Source organism: Hemibagrus wyckioides, linkage group LG06, assembly GCF_019097595.1.
Source record: "Hemibagrus wyckioides isolate EC202008001 linkage group LG06, SWU_Hwy_1.0, whole genome shotgun sequence".
Lineage (NCBI taxonomy): Eukaryota > Metazoa > Chordata > Actinopteri > Siluriformes > Bagridae > Hemibagrus > Hemibagrus wyckioides.
Window position 1 is genome coordinate 2,566,752 of NC_080715.1, and position 21,590 is coordinate 2,588,341.

General features: G+C 41.1%; 1 protein-coding gene across 6 annotated transcripts in view; it reads left to right on the top strand.

Annotated features, from left to right (window-relative positions):
- Positions 1–21,590, top strand: part of thsd7ba (thrombospondin, type I, domain containing 7Ba) — a 277,286-nt gene that overhangs the window by 188,216 nt on the left and 67,480 nt on the right. For all 6 annotated transcript variants that reach the window (XM_058392433.1, XM_058392434.1, XM_058392435.1 and 3 more), the window contains 3 exons: positions 7,743–7,934; positions 13,880–14,146; positions 14,780–14,958. In XM_058392433.1, the coding sequence (XP_058248416.1) occupies positions 7,743–7,934; positions 13,880–14,146; positions 14,780–14,958 (638 nt within the window). The remainder of the gene's footprint in view (positions 1–7,742; positions 7,935–13,879; positions 14,147–14,779; positions 14,959–21,590) is intronic.

Consider the following 21,590-nt stretch of genomic DNA (forward strand, 5'->3'; position numbering starts at 1 on the left):
CTACACACTCAGGTTATAACAGCAGCTCTACACACTCAGGTTATAACAGCTCTACACACTCAGGTTATAGCAGCAGCTCTGCACACTCAGGTTATAGCAGCAGCTCTGCACACTCAGGTTATAACAGCTCTACACACTCAGGTTATAACAGCTCTACACACTCAGGTTATAGCAGCAGCTCTGCACACTCAGGTTATAGCAGCAGCTCTGCACACTCAGGTTATAACAGCTCTACACACTCAGGTTATAACAGCTCTACACACTCAGGTTATAGCAGCAGCTCTACACACTCAGGTTATAGCAACAGCTCTACACACTCAGGTTATAACAGCAGCTCTACACACTCAGGTTATAACAGCTCTACACACTCAGGTTATAGCAGCAGCTCTGCACACTCAGGTTATAGCAGCAGCTCTGCACACTCAGGTTATAACAGCTCTACACACTCAGGTTATAACAGCTCTACACACTCAGGTTATAGCAGCAGCTCTGCACACTCAGGTTATAGCAGCAGCTCTGCACACTCAGGTTATAACAGCTCTACACACTCAGGTTATAACAGCTCTACACACTCAGGTTATAGCAGCAGCTCTACACACTCAGGTTATAGCAACAGCTCTACACACTCAGGTTATAACAGCAGCTCTACACACTCAGGTTATAACAGCTCTACACACTCAGGTTATAGCAGCAGCTCTACACACTCAGCTTATAGCAGCAGCTCTGCACACTCAGGTTATAACAGCTCTACACACTCAGGTTATAGCAGCAGCTCTGCACACTCAGGTTATAGCAGCAGCTCTGCACACTCAGGTTATAACAGCTCTACACACTCAGGTTATAACAGCTCTACACACTCAGGTTATAACAGCTCTACACACTCAGGTTATAGCAGCAGCTCTGCACACTCAGGTTATAACAGCTCTACACACTCAGGTTATAGCAGCAGCTCTACACACTCAGCTTATAGCAGCAGCTCTGCACACTCAGGTTATAACAGCTCTACACACTCAGGTTATAGCAGCAGCTCTGCACACTCAGGTTATAGCAGCAGCTCTGCACACTCAGGTTATAACAGCTCTACACACTCAGGTTATAACAGCTCTACACACTCAGGTTATAGCAGCAGCTCTACACACTCAGGTTATAGCAACAGCTCTACACACTCAGGTTATAACAGCTCTACACACTCAGGTTATAGCAACAGCTCTACACACTCAGGTTATAACAGCTCTACACACTCAGGTTATAGCAGCAGCTCTGCACACTCAGGTTATAACAGCTCTACACACTCAGGTTATAGCAGCAGCTCTGCACAGTCAGGTTATAACAGCTCTACACACTCAGGTTATAGCAGCAGCTCTACACACTCAGGTTATAACAGCTCTACACACTCAGGTTATAACAGCTCTACACACTCAGGTTATAACAGCTCTACACACTCAGGTTATAACAGCTCTACACACTCAGGTTATAACAGCTCTACACACTCAGGTTATAACAGCTCTACACACTCAGGTTATAACAGCTCTACACACTCAGGTTATAGCAGCTCTACACACTCAGGTTATAGCAGCAGCTCTACACACTCAGGTTATAACAGCAGCTCTACACACTCAGGTTATAGCAGCAGCTCTACACACTCAGGTTATAGCAGCAGCTCTACACACTCAGGTTATAACAGCTCTACACACTCAGGTTATAGCAGCAGCTCTACTACACTCAGGTTATAACAGCAGCTCTACACACTCAGGTTATAACAGCAGCTCTACACACTCAGGTTATAACAGCTCTACACACTCAGGTTATAGCAGCAGCTCTACACACTCAGGTTATAGCAGCAGCTCTACACACTCAGGTTATAACAGCTCTACACAGGTTATAACAGCTCTACACACTCAGGTTATAGCAGCAGCTCTGCACACTCAGGTTATAACAGCTCTACACACTCAGGTTATAGTAGCAGCTCTACACACTCAGGTTATAACAGCTCTACACACTCAGGTTATAACAGCTCTACACACTCAGGTTATAGCAGCAGCTCTGCACACTCAGGTTATAGCAGCAGCTCTGCACACTCAGGTTATAACAGCTCTACACACTCAGGTTATAACAGCTCTACACACTCAGGTTATAGCAGCAGCTCTGCACACTCAGGTTATAACAGCTCTACACACTCAGGTTATTACAGCAGCTCTACACACTCAGGTTATAACAGCTCTACACACTCAGGTTATAGCAGCAGCTCTACACACTCAGGTTATAACAGCAGCTCTACACACTCAGGTTATAACAGCAGCTCTGCGCACTCAGGTTATAACAGCTCTACACACTCAGGTTATAACAGCAGCTCTACACACTCAGGTTATAACAGCTCTACACACTCAGGTTATAGCAGCAGCTCTACACACTCAGGTTATAGCAGCAGCTCTACACACTCAGGTTATAACAGCAGCTCTGCACACTCAGGTTATAACAGCTCTACACACTCAGGTTATAACAGCAGCTCTACACACTCAGGTTATAACAGCAGCTCTACACACTCAGGTTATAACAGCTCTACACACTCAGGTTATACCAGCAGCTCTACGCACTCAGGTTATAGCAGCAGCTCTACACACTCAGGTTATAGCAGCAGCTCTACACACTCAGGTTATAACAGCTCTACACACTCAGGTTACAACAGCTCTACACACTCAGGTTATAGCAGCAGCTCTGCACACTCAGGTTATAACAGCTCTACACACTCAGGTTATAACAGCAGCTCTACACACTCAGGTTATAACAGCTCTACACACTCAGGTTATAGCAGCAGCTCTACACACTCAGGTTATAGCAGCAGCTCTACACACTCAGGTTATAACAGCTCTACACACTCAGGTTATAGCAGCAGCTCTACACACTCAGGTTATAGCAGCAGCTCTACACACTCAGGTTATAACAGCTCTACACACTCAGGTTATAGCAGCAGCTCTGCACACTCAGGTTATAACAGCTCTACACACTCAGGTTATAACAGCAGCTCTACACACTCAGGTTATAACAGCTCTACACACTCAGGTTATAACAGCTCTACACACTCAGGTTATAGCAGCAGCTCTGCACACTCAGGCTATAACAGCTCTACACACTCAGGTTATAGCAGCAGCTCTGCACACTCAGGTTATAGCAGCAGCTCTGCACACTCAGGTTATAACAGCTCTACACACTCAGGTTATAACAGCTCTACACACTCAGGTTATAACAGCTCTACACAGGTTATAACAGCTCTACACACTCAGGTTATAGCAGCAGCTCTACACACTCAGGTTATAACAGCTCTACACACTCAGGTTATAACAGCTCTACACAGGTTATAACAGCTCTACACACTCAGGTTATAGCAGCAGCTCTGCACACTCAGGTTATAACAGCTCTACACACTCAGGTTATAGTAGCAGCTCTACACACTCAGGTTATAACAGCTCTACACACTCAGGTTATAGCAGCAGCTCTACACACTCAGGTTATAACAGCTCTACACACTCAGGTTATAACAGCTCTACACACTCAGGTCATAACAGCTCTACACACTCAGGTTATAGCAGCAGCTCTACACACTCAGGTTATAACAGCTCTACACACTCAGGTTATAGCAGCAGCTCTACACACTCCTTCATCAGCTTCACTCTGTTCTCTCTCTTCAGCTTAATAAGACCAGATGAATATAAACTCTCAGTGTGTCATGTTCCTGAGGAACCGTAAAGACGTGAGAACTCCTCTGTCCTGAAGATGTGGAGAACTTTAAGCTCCAGCTTTAACTCTGACTCTCTCTCTCTCTCTCACATATACACACACACACACAAACACACACTAACACTCCAACACACACACACAGCTCTCCACTTCCTCTTCCTATTTTTATATCTGTTCTGCATCTGCACCTCTTTCCTGCCTCTACTTTCATTACTTCCTGCTTCTTTTCTTTCTTTATATTCTGCATCTTTGCTGTTCCTATTTCTTGCCTTATCTCGTCTCTGTTTTCTGTCTCTACTTTCTAACTGTTTCCTGTCTCTATTTTCTGCCTCATTTACTCTGGCCTCTTTCCTGTCTTTTTCTTGTCTCTACTTCCTGCCTCTACGTCCTGCCTCTATTTTCTTCCCCTACCTCTTGCCTCCTTTGTGCTTTTTTCCTGTCTGTTTCTTCCTGCTTATTTCCTGTCTCTACTTTATGTCTCATTCCTGTCTTTTTCCTGACTCTATGTCCTGCCTCTTTCCTGTATCTATTTTTTGTTTCTTTACTGTCTTTCCTTCCTGCCTCTTTCCTGTCTCTATGTTTTGTCTCTTTCCTGTCTCTGCTTCCTGCCTCTTTCCTGTCCCTACTTCTTCCCACCTTCCTGTCTCTACTCCCTGCTTTTTTTCTGCCTGTTTCTTCCCACCTCTTCCCTGTCTCTACTTCCTGCCTTTTTTCCTGTTTCTGCTTCCTGCCTTATTCCTGTCTCTACTTCCTGCCTTTTTTCCTGTTTCTACTTCCTGCCTCTTTCCTGTCTCTACTTCCTGCCTCTATTTCCTGCCTTTACTTCTTGCCATTTTCCTGTCTCTACTTTCAGCATCTTCTCTGTCTCTACTTCCTGCATCTTCTCTGTCTCTACTTCCTGCCTCTCTCATGTCTCTACCTCCTCCAGTTTTTCACTCACACCAGAAACAGCCTTAATTAGCCTTGAAACAGTTCAGAAATCTTTCCTCATGAATCTCTGATATATTTCTCTGCCATTTAGTGACTTGGATATAAAAGGCAAATGATTCACAATGTATTCAGGACCATAACGCCTGAGAACGAGGCCAGACGCAGTCTTCCTCTACTTCCTCTCTGGGGTCTGAGATTAGCCCCACCACATGAATCAGTAGTTTTCCTCTCCACAGACTCCTGGAGGAACAGGGTTTAGTTTCTCTCCTGAAATATCAGACCTGTCTGTGGGAATGAAGCACCTGCAGCTCGTCGAACCTGTCCCTGGATTTGCATTCATTAAAGCTGATTAATTCTTGTTCATTAGAAGGAAACTGACAGTGAAGACATTTATTTCATTCAGCCCTGCCTCTCCTTCCTGCTGCTCTCTGTCTGTTTCCTGTCTTCATGTCCATCCACCTGCCTCTATTCTTTATTGTCCGTCTGCTTCCCGTTTCCTACCTGTGTCCTGCCTATACTTCCTGTATCTTTCCAGATAGTGCTTCCTGAAGATATCTACTTCCTTCCTTCCCTGCTGGTCTATAACCTTCTTCCACTTCCTATCCTGATTTTTCATAACTTCCTGTTTCTGATCTCTATAACCCATTTCTTTCACCATTTTAACTTATTTTTTTTTTAAATAATCCTTCTTGCCTCAGCCTCTTTCTCTCTTCAGCCTCTTCATCTCTCTCTAATCTGCACTTCCTGCCTCTATCCCGTCATGATTTCCTACCTTTCTTCCCTTATTTCTTTCTTCTCTCTCTTTCCTCTTTCACCTCAGTTTTCATCATCCTTCCTTCTGTTTTCTCGCTGACTTTTCCGTCTCTACCTCCTGCCTCTTTCCCTCCTCTATTCCTTGCATTTCGACTTTTTGCTTCTTTCCTATCTCGACTTTTTTCCGTTAGCATCACACTTATTTCTTTTCTCTTTTTCTCCTTCTTCTTTAATCTCTTTGGTTCTTGCCTCTTTTCCTCTTTCCTGCCTCTACTTCCTGTCTTTAATTCTGACTTCTCTTCACCATCTACTGAGTTTTTTACTCTTTTGCTACTTCCTGCTCCTATTCTGTTTCTACTTCCTGTTTGTATTTAAACTGATTTCCTTATTACTTCTTTGTTTTTTCCTTTTTGTTTCCTTTTGTTTATTTACCTGATTCTCCGTTTTAAAAACAAACAAACAAAAACACTTTGTGTACATAAAATGTATGTCTAGAAAACATAATAATAGTAAATAAGTAAATAAATAAATAAATAAATAAATAAACACTTTGTGTACATATCATATACATTCAGAAATAATAATAATAATAATAATAATAATAATAATTACATTAAAATTAAATTACATTTAAATTTAAATTATTAAAATATTTTTCCCCTTGAACTAGTCTGTCGGTATTGAGCAGATAAATTGTGTAGCTGTAAAGTTTAGAATAGATGTAATATTCATTAAGTTGCTGTTGTGTAACTCTGAGCTCATTAGTCATCTGCTCAGTGGTGCTTGTGTAAGTAATTAAGCATAAGAGCAGCTCCCAGAGCTTTTCTGGCTCCGAGCCTCGTGAGAACTCAACTCTCCTGTTCCCTGATCCTGATCTCACCTGCTTTCACCACAAGGATGAAAAAAAAGTCTCAGTGAAGTTGTTGTTAGCTGTACCTAAATTGCGTAACTTCCTTCTTCATGAGCTTTAAATGGATGCTGCACAGCCAGTGCTCACATCCCTCCTACACTACACACTGCTGATGCTAACATTGGAAAAGTGCTTTAAAATGTCAGCGGCGCCGCAGAACGAGGCAAGGAACGTGTTCGGTCCAGAGGGCCTTCGCTAGTCTTGTCAAAACTTGTCATTGAGTAAAAAATTAGTAGGAGGGAAACATGCGTCATGAATGCACCTGAAAAGGTAACTGCTGGCTGAAGCCGATCATTTTTCCATTTTTCTCTGGAAGATATTAAGTGGAGTTAAGAAAAAGCCAAAGGGAAGAAGAGAGACGTGAGAAACAGAGTGATGGCATTTACGCTGCAGGGCAGATTCCAAACATCCGGCTGGAGATGTGAGATAAAAGAACAGAGCAAATGAGCTGATTATATACAATCTTAAAAAAGAAATTCTCCAGGAAGAACCACAGAGAAGTTTTCACAGCCAGACTATAGGAGAGCCATTGTAGTTCCACAAAGAATATTTCTCAAACACTTTTATCATCTGAAGAACATTTTTCCACTACAGAGAACCACGTGTGTGAATAAAAACGATCCACAGAGGTTAAAGGTTCTACATAGAACCATTCATCCTGACCAGGACCCATTAAAGAACCTTCATTTTTTAAGCAGTGAGCTGCATAACGTCGCGGTTCCACCTGATTAATCAATCAGTTTATTCATTTATTTAAGAATTCATTGATGGTCTTTAATGAACATAAACTTGTTATATAGGCATTTACACAGTGTCCAAAAACATGACAATAAATAAATAAATAAATAAATAAATAAATAAATATTTACCTAAAATATTTTATTAAAAAAATAAAACTGATGATAGTGTAAATCATAAAACTTTACTGAAGTTCTACATTTTATTAATATCATTAATTTGTTTTCTTTGTAATTATTGCAAATACTTTTTAATTAATTATTTATTTATTTATGTTTTCTTTATACTTCTGGAAATTGTTGTAAAATATGATTCATTGATTATATAACAGTTGAATAACAGTTCCACAAAACACAGGGGATTAAAACTAAAATAATTATGTACTGGGACATCCTGCTGTCAGCTGATGAATGGAAACCATTGCCTTTTTAAATAAATAAATAAATGTTTGAAAAATATAAAATATACAGTATATATATATATATATATATTTATATATCAAAATGTTAAAAAAATACTTTACTGTTTTAGAGGTAGAGCAGTATCCCATCCTCAAACACACACACACACACTGTTGTAATATTTCCTTCACACATCACACCTCATTATTCTGTAGCTGGACGTTTATACCACATTTATAATCGTGTGTGTGTGTGTGTGTGTGTGTGTGTTTCAGCTCTGACCTGTGTAGATGAAAACGACGAGCCCGTGGGCGTGTCAGAATGTGTGCAGTGGGCGGGGCCGGCACCACCTCGAGTGCGGAGCTGCTGGATTTCCTGTAAAGACGACTGCACTTTCAGCCCCTGGTCCAAATTTACAGAATGTTCAGGTTGCGAAGGCACACGCACTCGCAAACGCAGTGTCACAGGTCAGACACACACACACACACACACACATACACACACACACACACACACATACACACACACACATACACACACACACGTGCTACAATCCAATTATAACACGTACATCCGTTCTGTGTAGAAGGACATCTAGGTATCTGTTAGAATATGTGTGGATCTGCATTGTTATCCAACAAAACACACACACACACACAAACCAAATTCTATATATATAATCAATAAACCTGCCAAACGTTGTTCACAATAAATCATCAGAATACGCTGCTCTAAGTTATCACTTCTATAGAAATAGAATAGTTTTTCCGTAAATCAAAATAACTTTGAGCCAATTAACATAAGAATCTAGGATGATTGACAGCTGCATAGGTGTACAGAAGCCCCACCCCCTTTTTCTCATCTTACATTAGTAACGTTGGGCCGATGATCTCGTTTCGACTCACAGCAATGTCTTCACAGCAAAAGAAGAACATTCTGCGTTCATTACTATGAAATAAAATCGATCAGTGAGCGTTCCACTTAGCTAACACTAGACGCTTAAATAAATCAGTTAAATTAATACTTTAATTAGTTTTATGCTAATACATGTCCTCAAGAATTGCTACTGCTGTTAGCTTATTGCTCTCCTGACATGAAGAATCCTACATCCAGGTCCTTAAAGTGCCAGAAGCACAGAACCACAGAACTACAGGAACGTTAACATTAACATCAGAAATCCAGGAGACTTACACTATATTGCCAAAAGTTTTGGGACATGCACATGTAATATGGAGTTGTCCCGCCCATATTAGGTCTGGTTCACAGTCTCCACTCTAATTCATCCCAAAGGTGTTCTATGGGGTTGAGGTCAGGACTCTGTGCAGGTCAGTCAAGTTCCTCCACACCAAACTCACTCATCCATGTCTTTATGGACCTTGCTTTGGTCACTGGTGTGCAGTCATGTTGGAACAGGAAGGGGTCATCCCCAAACTGTTCCCACAAAGAGCATGAAATTGTCCAAAATGTCTTGGTATGAAGCTGAAGCATTAAGAGTTCCTTTCACTGGAACTAAGGGGCGGAGCCCAACCCCTGAAAAACAACACCTGACCTCATTGATTTGGAGGGGTGTCCCAATACTTTTGGCAGAATGGTGTATACTCAGGATAATACAGTAACCTGTCCACCTTGTTTCCATTTCCAGCTTCTGATTCTCTGAACTGTGTTTTTTTTTTGTGGTTCAGATTAGATGAATCACGTGGTGTCTCGTCTTCTGTGTGAAGAACCGCATGACTTAAGCAGCTTTGGATCTTAATGACACCCAATCATGATTTTTTTTTTCCTTTGAAAAACAAACGTTGTGAAGCCCGAGAGCAGAGACGGCTCTAATCTCCTGCTGGAATTGTTCACAGTAGGTGATCTTTGAGTATGGAAAATGAGTGTCAAAACCAGAAAACGAGTGCAGAAAATGACTCTGCAGTCGCCTGGGAGGAGGCAGACGGGCGACAGGCGGCGGTGAGGCTCGGAAAGAGGAAGAAAAAAACTTTTTATTTTTTCTCTAATTTTTGCAGCATGGAGAGATTTTGTCCCTTCAGAGCATTTAGACACTATTTTAACCTCCATGTCTGAGTCCTAAATCCGGGAAGTCATGACAAGTTAGTGCTCTTAATATTACTCAGCCATTCTAAAACCATTTCTTTTTTTCCCAAGGTCTTCATAATACAGTTTTCATTGAGAATTGAAACTTTTTGCAAAAATATAGTTGTATTTTATTTAAAATACTGCTGAAGGACCTGTTAAGTAGACGTTAGCTGATAACATGTGCAGTGCTATTTTATTCTCTGACTGTTAATTAGCTGATATTAATTATATGACCCTATATCTACAGAGCCTGATGTTCCAGAGCCCAATAATCCTAGTGTAGCTTGTGTCCTGGGCACTGAGGTCTAAATTCAGCCATGTTCCCGAGTCCTACACGACTTCTTTGTTTCCTTTTTTGTAGATGCTTGAATCACGGCTTCCCAGAGAAACCCCATGTCCTCCATATTTAAATGCTGTCCCTGTTTAGGATGAGCTGTTCATTAGTTCATTCACTGATTGAGAAGTGTGATGTGGTCACTAAAAAGTGATGAACAGAGGGTTCTCCAGGACTGGAGTTAAGAACCTGTGCCTTTAATAACTCTAGGTAGAAGCAGAGGATGTTCCTATAAGACATACAGAGTTTCAAGTACAAACCTTTTTTTTGAAGCTACAAACTTTTCATTATCCAGAGTTTCTGTTACTGGTGCTCTTTGGGAATTCCTGCTGCAATCCGACGATCCTTGATTTAGTCATTGATGCGTCTTGTTTTTTGTGAGGATGTTGTTCATCTATCTGAACTGGAGTACAACATCAGCTGCTATTTTTCCAGTCATCTGTCCAGTTTGAGTGAGTCTATTGACTGTAGATTCCTGTTCCTGGACAACGGGAAAGGAACCTGATCTGGTCTTCTGTCATACACTATATTGCCAAAAGTTTTGGGACTTCTGCCTTTACCTGCACATGAATGTAATATGGAGTTGTCCCGCCCTTTACAGCTATAACAGCTTCAACTCTTCTGGGAAGGCTTTCCACAAGGTTTAGGAGTGTGTTTATGGGAAGGTCTATGAAGGTCTGGCTCACAGTCTCCACTCTAATTCATCCCAAATGTGTTCTGTGGGGTTGAGGTCAGGACTCAAGTGCAGGTCAGTCAAGTTCCTCCACACCAAACTCACTCATCCATGTCTTTTTGGACCTTGCTTTGGTCACTGGTGTGCAGTCATGTTGGAACAGGAAGGGGTCATCCCCAAACTGTTCCCACAAAGAGCATGAAATTGTCCAAAATGTCTTGGTACGAAGCTGAAGCATTAAAAGTTCCTTTCACTGGAACTAAGGGGCCGAGCCCAACCCCTGAAAAACAACACCTGAACTCAATGATCTAGAGGGGTGTCCCAAAACTTTTCACAATATAGTGTAGCTCATTCCTCTCAGGGCTGGATGTGATGTGTATTTTGAGATGCTTGAGATGTTGTAGAGTTATTATTTGAGTTACCCTAGCCGTCCTGTTTGGAAATACTCAACCAAGCCACGGTCAAAGATCACTTTTTTTTTCCAGTTCTGATGTTTCCAAGTGCCCCTGGTGACCTTTCACTCTAAAATCCACTCTACAAGCGTAAAAGCCAAGTGAAGAGAGTCACAAGTTTGATTTTTAGGCTTTATTATTATTATTTATTATTTTTAGACTTTATATGATTATTATTAGACTAAAATCCAGTTTGTAAGACTGGTCTATTTGTGTTGAAACCAGCAAATAAGCATTAATGAGTATTAGCAGTAATGATTGGGGGCTGTTGGACTACTGATCAGAAGGTTGTGAGTTCGAATGTGAGTTCACTGCTGGGCCCCTGAGCAAGTCCCTTAACCCTCAATTGATCAGTTGTATAAAATGGGATAAAAATGTGAGTTGCTCTGGATAAGGGCGTCTGCCAAATGCCAGAAATGTAAATGTAATAAAGCAATGCTAGCAGATTAAGAATGAATAATACAGTGTGTGTGGTGCAGTTACAGTGAAATAATCAACAGTGGAGTGATGAGAGTTACTGTAACTTGTTTTTCCTCAAAAGCAATTTACCAACAATTACATTATTATTATTATTATTATTATTATTATTATTATTATTATTATTATTATTATTATTATTATTATTATTATTATTTTAATGGTATTTTAATGAAATTCATTATTTCTATCTTCATAGTCTAGTTATGTTCTGAGGTTTGCCTCCTCTTTGTCTCTCTTTTAAAGAGACTTTATGATATTATAGTGGGATGTGGTAGCTTATCTTTGTGAGTTCGAATCCCAGGTCAACCAAGCTGCCACTGCTGGGCCCCTGAGCAAGGCCCTTATCCCTCAGTTGAGGTAAATTGTAAGTCTCTCTGGGTTAGGGCATCTGCCCAATGTCGTGAATGATTATTACATAAAATTACGACTTTACCTCTGAAACTGGAGACTCCTTACAGAAAATTTTCACTATGTCAAAGACTGAACACTTTTTTTTGTTTGTTTATGTGAAGAATCCAACATGAAGCACCCTGTGAATGAGCTGTTACTATAGAAACAATAATGAGAGCATTAATATAAATCTGCATTTTTGCAGCTGCACTGCTGTCGGAGCCGCCATTATACAAAAAATGTTAAAAAATGAATCGACATCTTCTGAGTAATTAGAAGGATTTAAGTGTGGTGGTGTAATGTGCATTAATGACCTGAGCCAGTGCGAACATCAAACAGATGTAGCGTCTTATCATTTTCTCCTCAGATTTGATCTGAAATGAGATATAAAGGCGGCGTGCTGAGTGACGCAGGTGGTGAAATTGACCGATTACAGCGCGATTAAAGCTCAGTATGAGGTTCTCACATGCCTGAAGGCTAAATTCAGCTGTGATTTCTCAGCTGTGTGAAGTGACTGTTTTTTTATGCTGTAAATGAAGTGGTGCACTAGCGATGGAGTGCATGCTAACACATTATCCTGGGTGCCAGACCAAGTGCTGGAAGCATTCATTTAAAAGTATGGAGCTGTTCCAGTTAAACTAGTGCTATGGTAATATCTTGTGAGTGGTAATAACACAAGGTGAATTATTGTGTTTTTGTGGCTGAGATGTTTCTCCTTTATGCATTCTGCTTACAGATTTTACACTGTTTACCTGAAGTTACAGTGATGGCCCAGCATTAACCTCACATTTTAGCCTAGACTAGATGATACCAGTTTCTCAGAGTACTCATCTGTCTAATAACAACATACACTGCATTGCCAAAGGTTTTGGCACGTCTACCTTTTCATGCACATGAATGTAATATGGAGTTGTCCCGCCCTTTGCAGCTATAACAACTTCAACTCTTCTGGGAAGGCTTTCCACAAACTCACTCATCCATGTCTTTATGGACCTTGCTTTGGTTAAAAAGCTAAAGCTGAAGCATTAAAAGTTCTTTTCACTGGAACTAAGGGGCGGAGCCCAACCCCTGAACTCAATGATCTAGAGGGGTGTCCCAAAACTTTTGGTAATATAGTGTATCTGGCCTGTGACGGTTAAAAGTAATCACAAGGTGACTTTCTATCCAGTTTGACCTAAGTAATATCCGTAGCCATATTATTGAATTATGAACAATACTCAATATGAATATTTCATTTACATCATTTGGCAGACACGCTTATCTAAAGCGACTTACAATTTATCTCATTTTTTATAAAACTGAGCAATTTAGGGTTATGGGCCTCGATCAGTGGCCAAGAAGTGGCAGCTTCATGGACCTGGGACTCAAACTAACAACCTTCTGATCATTAGTAAAAATATATATTCATTACTGTATTTAGATTGGTGGACAAAATGCAGTTTCAAATAATTTATTTATTAATGCACTCATTCTAATTTTTTGGTGGTGAGCAGGTTTGCCTCATACCTTTACACTTGGGTTGTTCACTTTCAGCCTGCACCATGTGCTCGTGGAGTTTGCATGTTCTCCATGTGCCTCAGGAGATTTCTCCGGGTTTCCTCAATCAGTTCAAAGATGTGCTTTATAGACTGACCGGCATCTCTAAATTGTTCATAATTGTGCCCTGCAATAGACTGGTATCCTGTCCAGGGTGTAGTCTCCTGGCATAGGCTTTAGGTTCCTTATGACCCTGTGATAAGTGGTGTAGAGAATGGATGAATGGATGGATGGATGGACAGATTGATGAAGGAGTCTCTGTTGTTAGAGATTTGTAACAGGTGAAGTTGTAACTTTAAATTAGAATCTAGAAACTTCTTTGTGGTTTCCCAGTAACATGACAGCCTGCATTTGTGTCTCATTAACTGCAAGAGGCAGAAGAAGAGAGGCTGGTGAGGGTGTGACTGTTTGTAGCTGCCATAACATAAATGGAGAATGGGAGCTAACTTGATTTTCTCTCTTTCTCAGGGCGGAGCAGAAAGCGAGAACGCTGTCTCAAGGAGGATGTGTATCCGCTGGTGGAATCTGGGCCATGTGTATGTGATGAGTTGATCTCTGAGCTGTGGGGGAACTGGTCAGTGTGTATCCTGCCTAGTGTCCCACCACCTCTCTCAACACATGGATGGAGGTGGGAGAAGGATGTTCGTGAGTGTGGGGATGGAAAACGCTACCACGCAATAGCCTGTCTGGACCAGAAAGGACGCCTCCTCAACCCGTCTCAGTGTGCAGATACAGGTCAGTCTGAACCACTCGTTGACCAATCCCCACTGCCATAGAATCCCTCCTGTCTCCAAAGAAATTCTTGACCAATCTCTACCACTTCTGATCTCAAACACTCTCATATAAAGTCTTGACTAATTCCTTTCACTCCAGGCTGACCAATTCCTTCCCTCCCTTGCAAGCAGTTTGATCAATCCTTCCTACTCCTGCAGAAAGCCTGACCAGTCCCCCACACTTTTGCAAATGACTTGATTAATCCCTTCTACTCATGAAGGAAGACTTGACCAATCCTTGCCACTCCCACAAAAAGTCTGACACTTCCCTTCCACTCTCACCGAAAGTCTGACCAATTCCTACCACCTTTGCAGGAAGTCTTGAACAATTCTTAATATTCTGACAGAAAGTCTGACCAAATTCCTCTTCCTCTTTTTTCTTTCTCTGTACCTTACAGTTTATTTCTCCTTTTAGCCGTTATGCTCTTTCTTGGTTCCTCCCCCCACTGAGGGAGAGGATACAGTGAGTCATCTTCAGTAAATAAATATTTCCCTTTCCCTACGTTTCTATACTCTCTTACGGTGTCTTGTTACAGTCTCTTTATGTCCCTTTATGTTCCTCTGTCTCTGAATTTTCTCTTCCTCTGTCCTCCAGAGCTGCAGGAGGAAGCATGCTCCATTCCTTGCCCCCTGGACTGTCGTCTTAGCTCCTGGTCCCCCTGGTCCCCCTGCAGTGTGTCCTGTGGCAGTGGACTGAGGGTTCGCTCCAGATGGCTGAGGGAGAAACCTTTTAACGGGGGACGGCCTTGCCCCAAACTGGACCTCAAGAATCAGGTGAGGTGTGAGGGAGAGAGGATAGTGTACTGGTCAGACGCCACAATTTAACAATTATACATTTATTACACAAACCAGCTAGTGTGTGAAGTTCTAATTGTTTGAGGTTAGGAATTGAATTCAGCACTTTTAGCTAAAACTTAGAACAGATTCAAAGCAGTTATTTTCATTTCTTATGCTTTGCACACTGCTTAGCATAAAATAATGGAATAAGCAGTACGAGCCTTATCATGCCAGCAAACTGGGTAAAGTTTGGTAAATATATTTGTGGTGAATTTAAAATAAAATCAGTGGCCAAATCTGCTAGCAAGCTAGCCAGATAGAAAGCAAGCAATAACCTCTCTAGCAGTAGCCTTATGACATTAAAATGGCTAGACACTAACAAGTAAACTGATTTCTGCTGTCGGTTTGCTTGTTAATGGCTTGTTATGTACATTATTTCATTAAAATCAGGCTAGTTAATGTTAAAGCAAGCAACATAATTCTCACAGAACCTCTCTTAAAATGTAGATGACCTCAATTACCTACATCAGGTTACATGAAACTGAAAGTGTTTTAAGTTAAGCAGTAAAAGAAGTCAAAAATGTCAAGCTGTAAAAGAAAGAAAGTGATTAGTCGATCCTGTCGAGCCAGAAATGGCATTTAATTGCATTGAAATATAACAGGTGCTGAGCACTTGGTCATCTTTAAATAACAACCAAAGTTAATAAGAATGTTTTGCTAATTTTAATTAGAGAGGAACAGCAAGGGTTTGTGAAGTATAAATGTCATTCCTGATTAGCCGTAGCAAAATGTGATTAATAACAACGATTTCAAAATCGGACTCATCCTGAGTCGCATGTATTAGCTGAAGGTCTAAAGTCAGTCTGATTACATTTGTGTTGTTGTTGTTGTTGTTCTTTTTTTTTAAACTCATTCATCCTATCAAAGTACTAGAACAAATACCACCATTTAAAGACATCACTGTAACCATGGAAACTGAGCTGAACTCTGATCCAGTATAAGTGTGTGACACTATAGCGTTGTTTGTTAGTCTATTAGGTTCTAATAGATGTTAAAATATATTCTGATGATAACGTAAATGATATTAAAACCATAGCAGAAGTGTCCTGCTGTATAAATACTGTATTCCTCACTATTTTTTTGGTCATTAATATTGATTACAACTGTTTGAAGTTTGTAGTTGTTGTGGTGTGTGTATTAGGTATAGTCTGTTTTTTGTTGCTGTTGGTGTTTTTGCTGCTATTCTTCAGCAGTTATAACAGTATAAAAGACACAACAGGTTTCATTTCAGACTTATTAAATTTCCCATGAGTCTGCAGTAGAGAAGAACGCTTGTAGAAATCATTAGAGATGATGATTGTTACTATTATGGCTTTATTTATTTTCTCCTCCAAGCAACTTAAAAGTTTTAAGTTTTGGGGTCAGTAGTAAGTATTGGAAGGTTGTGAGTTTGAATCCCGGCACCATCGAGCCGCTGTCCTGCTTGCATCTGTCTGTACTAGCTGGTTTCTGGAAGTTGCGTGGTCTCAGCACTGGTGTAGGTAAAAGGCTGTCTTTACACAACCTTTAACACTCCATCAAACCTTTTTACACATCATGTAGCATGCAAGGGTGCAACTTTCATGGTTAAAACAGTGGCTCCATCCTGATAGACTGAAGAATTTCTCTGTGGTGGCTCATTGGGTTGGGTTACTGATCAAATGGTTAGAGGTTCAAGCCCCAGCACTTAACTCTCTCTGCTCCAGAGGTGCAGTATCATGGCTGACCATATGACCCTAACCCAAACGTCTTAACAGGCTGGGATATGCAAAGAAAAATATTTCACTGTGCAGATATTATAAAGACTTCAAGGAATAAAGCTCTCACCTTCTCAGGATCTTGACATCCTCACTAAGAAAACATAGCCCAGAAAAGTGAGTGAGCCTCACAAGGTTACATTTTCCCAAGTTTCAAGCTGCATCAGAATCCAAGCTTCACCGCTCTCTTGTTAAGGAAGCAATGGTAGACATTGGATGTGGCCTGAGACTGTCCTTACCAAGAATTTGGTAGGGATTTGTTAAGACTTCCTGTAGGAGTAGGAAGGATTATACAGATGTTGTGATGTGGTAGCTTAATTATTAAGGTGTTGGACTACTGATCAGAAGGTTATAAGTTTGAATCCCGGGTCCACCAAGCTGCCACTGCTGGGCCTGTGAGCAAAGCCCTTAACCCTCACTTACTCAGTTGTATAAAATGAGATAAAATGGAAGTCGCTCTGGATAAGGGCATGTGCCAGAAATGTACATTATACTGGAGTTTATGGATGCTGAATTTGTCCGCTGTAGATACAGATCCTAGTGTAGAAGAAATCTTCAATTTTCAATTTATGACATCATAGTTCGAGGTATGTGCTGCTTATAATATGAATATAACAGATTAACCCGTACAAAATAACATAAATTAAATAAAGTTTTATAGTCTGGTAAATATATTGCTGTGAGTGGTGAAGAAGCCTGTTCTGATACTTTCTCTGTGGAACACACCTCATCCTGAATTTGACTTTATTTATATATATATATATATATATATATATATATATATATATATATGTATATATATTAATTTTTTTAACCAGCTTGCTTTTCCTGGCTTCGTGTTCATTCTCATACTAATGGATAATGTACTTTGGTTTAGTGCGGCATGCTGAAGCATGCGCTTTCGTTATTACTCTGGACATAAACAAGCATCAGCACTATTATTTTTAATGGAGATGTGTTTTTTATCCCCAATTTACTGAGACGCTGCTCTCTACAGGAACGTACAAAAACAACCTGGCCCTCGGAATAAGAGCTCGATGAGTCCGTTAGCGTGTTTGTCTGTAGCGTGGGTTGAAAAGAAGAATATGAGCATTAGGGCAGATGAGAAGACGACTTCTTTTTTCCTTCCTCCAGCTGCTGAAGACTCTTTACCTCAGTTAATATATCTATTATCTCAAAATACACAAGATGTCTACTTGCTAACATAATAAAAGAAGTAAATTTAAAGCCAGAACAAGGAACCTAGGAAACATCAGCACTTCCCTGGCTGCTCAGATGTTCAAGGATCTTAATCCATCAAGAGTCTTGTCATTTAATGTGATTTCAGTCTTAATAATAACAAATATTTTATTTCGAGACACCAGGATCATCAAGGATCATCAATATTCCTTCTAATAATTGTACCTATAGTGCCCCGGTCAGTACATGTGGCTAGTAAGAAGCTTATCTGAGTAATGCTAATCTGAAGGATAATAAAGCTTCTTTGACTTTTGACTTGACTTTGACTCTGAGAAATAATCTTGTTTGTTTAGCCGAACAGGAAGCATATAAATCAAATAAATACCATTGTAATAAAAATAATAGCAATTAAATAAAAAAAAATATAAAATATCTTGATAGGCCACGCCCACTACACTCACAAAACAAGAGACACACTGCTGTGTAACTTTGGTTTATTTTCTTGCTAATCTTGTTGCATTATACCACAGATCGCTAAGTCAATATTCTGTGAAAGCTCTTCAGGTGTTTTGCTAGCCAGGACACTGTGGACAGATCGAACATCATCAGGAGCTCATCCTGGCTGTGAAGTGTGGCGGTGGTGGGAGCATCATGGTCTAGTGCTGAGTTCCTCATAATGTAGAAGGATCTGATGGACAGAAAGCCTTTCATCTGTTTGTTGTTGTTGTTGTTGTTTATGAGGAGGTTATGACAGATAATTGAAGTCCATTAGAAGAAGTTGTGGTGAATGAGCGTTGTACACATGACTAGGCTGTAAAGGACGTGTTGGTGTGTAGAGGTCAGCATTGCAGATGAGTCCGGAGAGCATGCAGCGGATACAACCACGTTTCTCTGGTGTGATTAGCACAGATGGCTAAATGAACACTAACGGTCTTTATGCGGCTTCGGGACCGAGTTTGGCCTGGATGATGTCTGTTCTGCTCCCGACGAGGGCGAGATGAATGCTTATTGGTAACGCAGAGCGTTGTGTGTGCGTGTGTGTGTGTGTGTTGATGCCGTGTGAGGTTATCAGCCAAGCCATACTCGTAAATGCGAGTGTGTGTGTGTGTGGTGTGTGTGTGTGTGTGTGTGTGAGTGTGTGTGTGTGTGTGTGTGTGTGAGTGTGTGTGTGTGTGTGTGTGTGAGTGTGTGTGTGTGTGTGTGTGAGTGTGTGTGTGTGGTGTGAGTGTGTGTGTGTGTGGTGTGTGTGCTCCGGGAGGCAAGCTGGGTAAATGCCATTCAGGTGAAGTGGAAGGTCATCAAGCTGAGCTGTACAAAAAGGCATAAGTGTGTGTGTGTGTGTGTGTGTGTGTGAGAGATATGACCACAGTTGTGTATGCTATAAATTGACCTCTTAGTTATGATGACCACATATCATTAGTATTATGGCATTTTATAATGGACACAAATATAACCATTATTGTAGGAATTGTGGTAGTGTGTGTGTGTGTGTGTTAGTGTGTGTATGATAAGCACACAACTCTACCCGTTGTGGTAGTGTGTGTGTGTGTGTGTGTTAGTGTGTGTATGATAGACACGCTCCTCTATCCGTTGTGGTAGTGTGTGTGTCAGTGTGTGTGTGTGTTAGTGTGTGTATGATAGACACGCTCCTCTATCCGTTGTGGTAGTGTGTGTGTGTGTTAGTGTGTGTATGATAGACACACTAACACACACACACACACTATCTGCTGTGGTAGTGTGTGTGTGTTAGTGTGTGTATGATAGACACACTCCTCTATCTGTTGTGGTAGTGTGTGTGTGTGTGTTAGTCTGTGTATGATAGACACACTCCTCTATCTGTTGTGGTAGTGTGTGTGTGTTAGTGTGTGTATGATAGACACACTCCTCTATCTGTTGTGTCAGTGTGTGTGTGTGTGTGTGTGTGTATGATAGACACACTCCTCTATCTGTTGTGGTAGTGTGTGTGTGTGTGTGTTAGTGTGTGTATGATAGACACACTCCTCTATCTGTTGTGGTAGTGTGTGTGTGTGTGTGTTAGTGTGTGTATGATAGACACACTCCTCTATCCGTTGTGGTAGTGTGTGTGTGTGTTAGTCTGTGTATGATAGACACACTCCTCTATCTGTTGTGGTAGTGTGTGTGTGTGTGTGTGTTAGTGTGTGTATGATAGACACACTCCTCTATCTGTTGTGGTAGTGTGTGTGTGTGTGTGTTAGTGTGTGTATGATAGACACACTCCTCTATCCGTTGTGGTAGTGTGTGTGTGTGTTAGTCTGTGTATGATAGACACACTCCTCTATCTGTTGTGGTAGTGTGTGTGTGTGTGTGTGTTAGTGTGTGTGTGTGTTAGTGTGTGTATGATAGACACACTCCTCTATCTGTTGTGGTAGTGTGTGTGTGTGTGTGTTAGTGTGTGTATGATAGACACACTCCTCTATCTGTTGTGGTAGTGTGTGTGTGTGTTAGTGTGTGTATGATAGACACACTCCTCTATCTGTTGTGGTAGTGTGTGTGTCAGTGTGTGTGTGTGTTAGTGTGTGTATGATAGACACACTCCTCTATCTGTTGTGGTAGTGTGTGTGTGTGTGTGTGTGTTAGTGTGTGTATGATAGACACACTCCTCTATCTGTTGTGGTAGTGTGTGTGTCAGTGTGTGTGTGTGTTAGTGTGTGTATGATAGACACACTCCTCTATCTGTTGTGGTAGTGTGTGTGTGTGTTAGTGTGTGTATGATAGACACACTCCTCTATCTGTTGTGGTAGTGTGTGTGTGTGTGTGTTAGTGTGTGTGTTAGTCTGTGTATGATAGACACACTCCTCTATCTGTTGTGGTAGTGTGTGTGTGTGTGTGTGTGTGTATGATAGACACACTCCTCTATCTGTTGTGGTAGTGTGTGTGTCAGTGTGTGTGTGTGTTAGTGTGTGTATGATAGACACACTCCTCTATCTGTTGTGGTAGTGTGTGTGTTAGTGTGTGTGTTAGTGTGTGTATGATAGACACACTCCTCTATCTGTTGTGGTAGTGTGTGTGTTAGTGTGTGTGTTAGTGTGTGTATGATAGACACACTCCTCTATCTGTTGTGGTAGTGTGTGTGTGTGTGTGTGTGTGTGTATGATAGACACGCTCCTCTATCTGTTGTGGTAGTGTGTGTGTGTGTTAGTGTGTGTATGATAGACACACTCCTCTATCTGTTGTGGTAGTGTGTGTGTTAGTGTGTGTGTTAGTGTGTGTATGATAGACACACTCCTCTATCTGTTGTGGTAGTGTGTGTGTTAGTGTGTGTGTTAGTGTGTGTATGATAGACACACTCCTCTATCTGTTGTGGTAGTGTGTGTGTCAGTGTGTGTGTGTGTTAGTGTGTGTATGATAGACACACTCCTCTATCTGTTGTGGTAGTGTGTGTGTTAGTGTGTGTGTTAGTGTGTGTATGATAGACACACTCCTCTATCTGTTGTGGTAGTGTGTGTGTTAGTGTGTGTGTTAGTGTGTGTATGATAGACACACTCCTCTATCTGTTGTGGTAGTGTGTGTGTGTGTGTGTGTGTGTATGATAGACACACTCCTCTATCTGTTGTGGTAGTGTGTGTGTGTGTTAGTGTGTGTATGATAGACACACTCCTCTATCTGTTGTGGTAGTGTGTGTGTGTGTTAGTG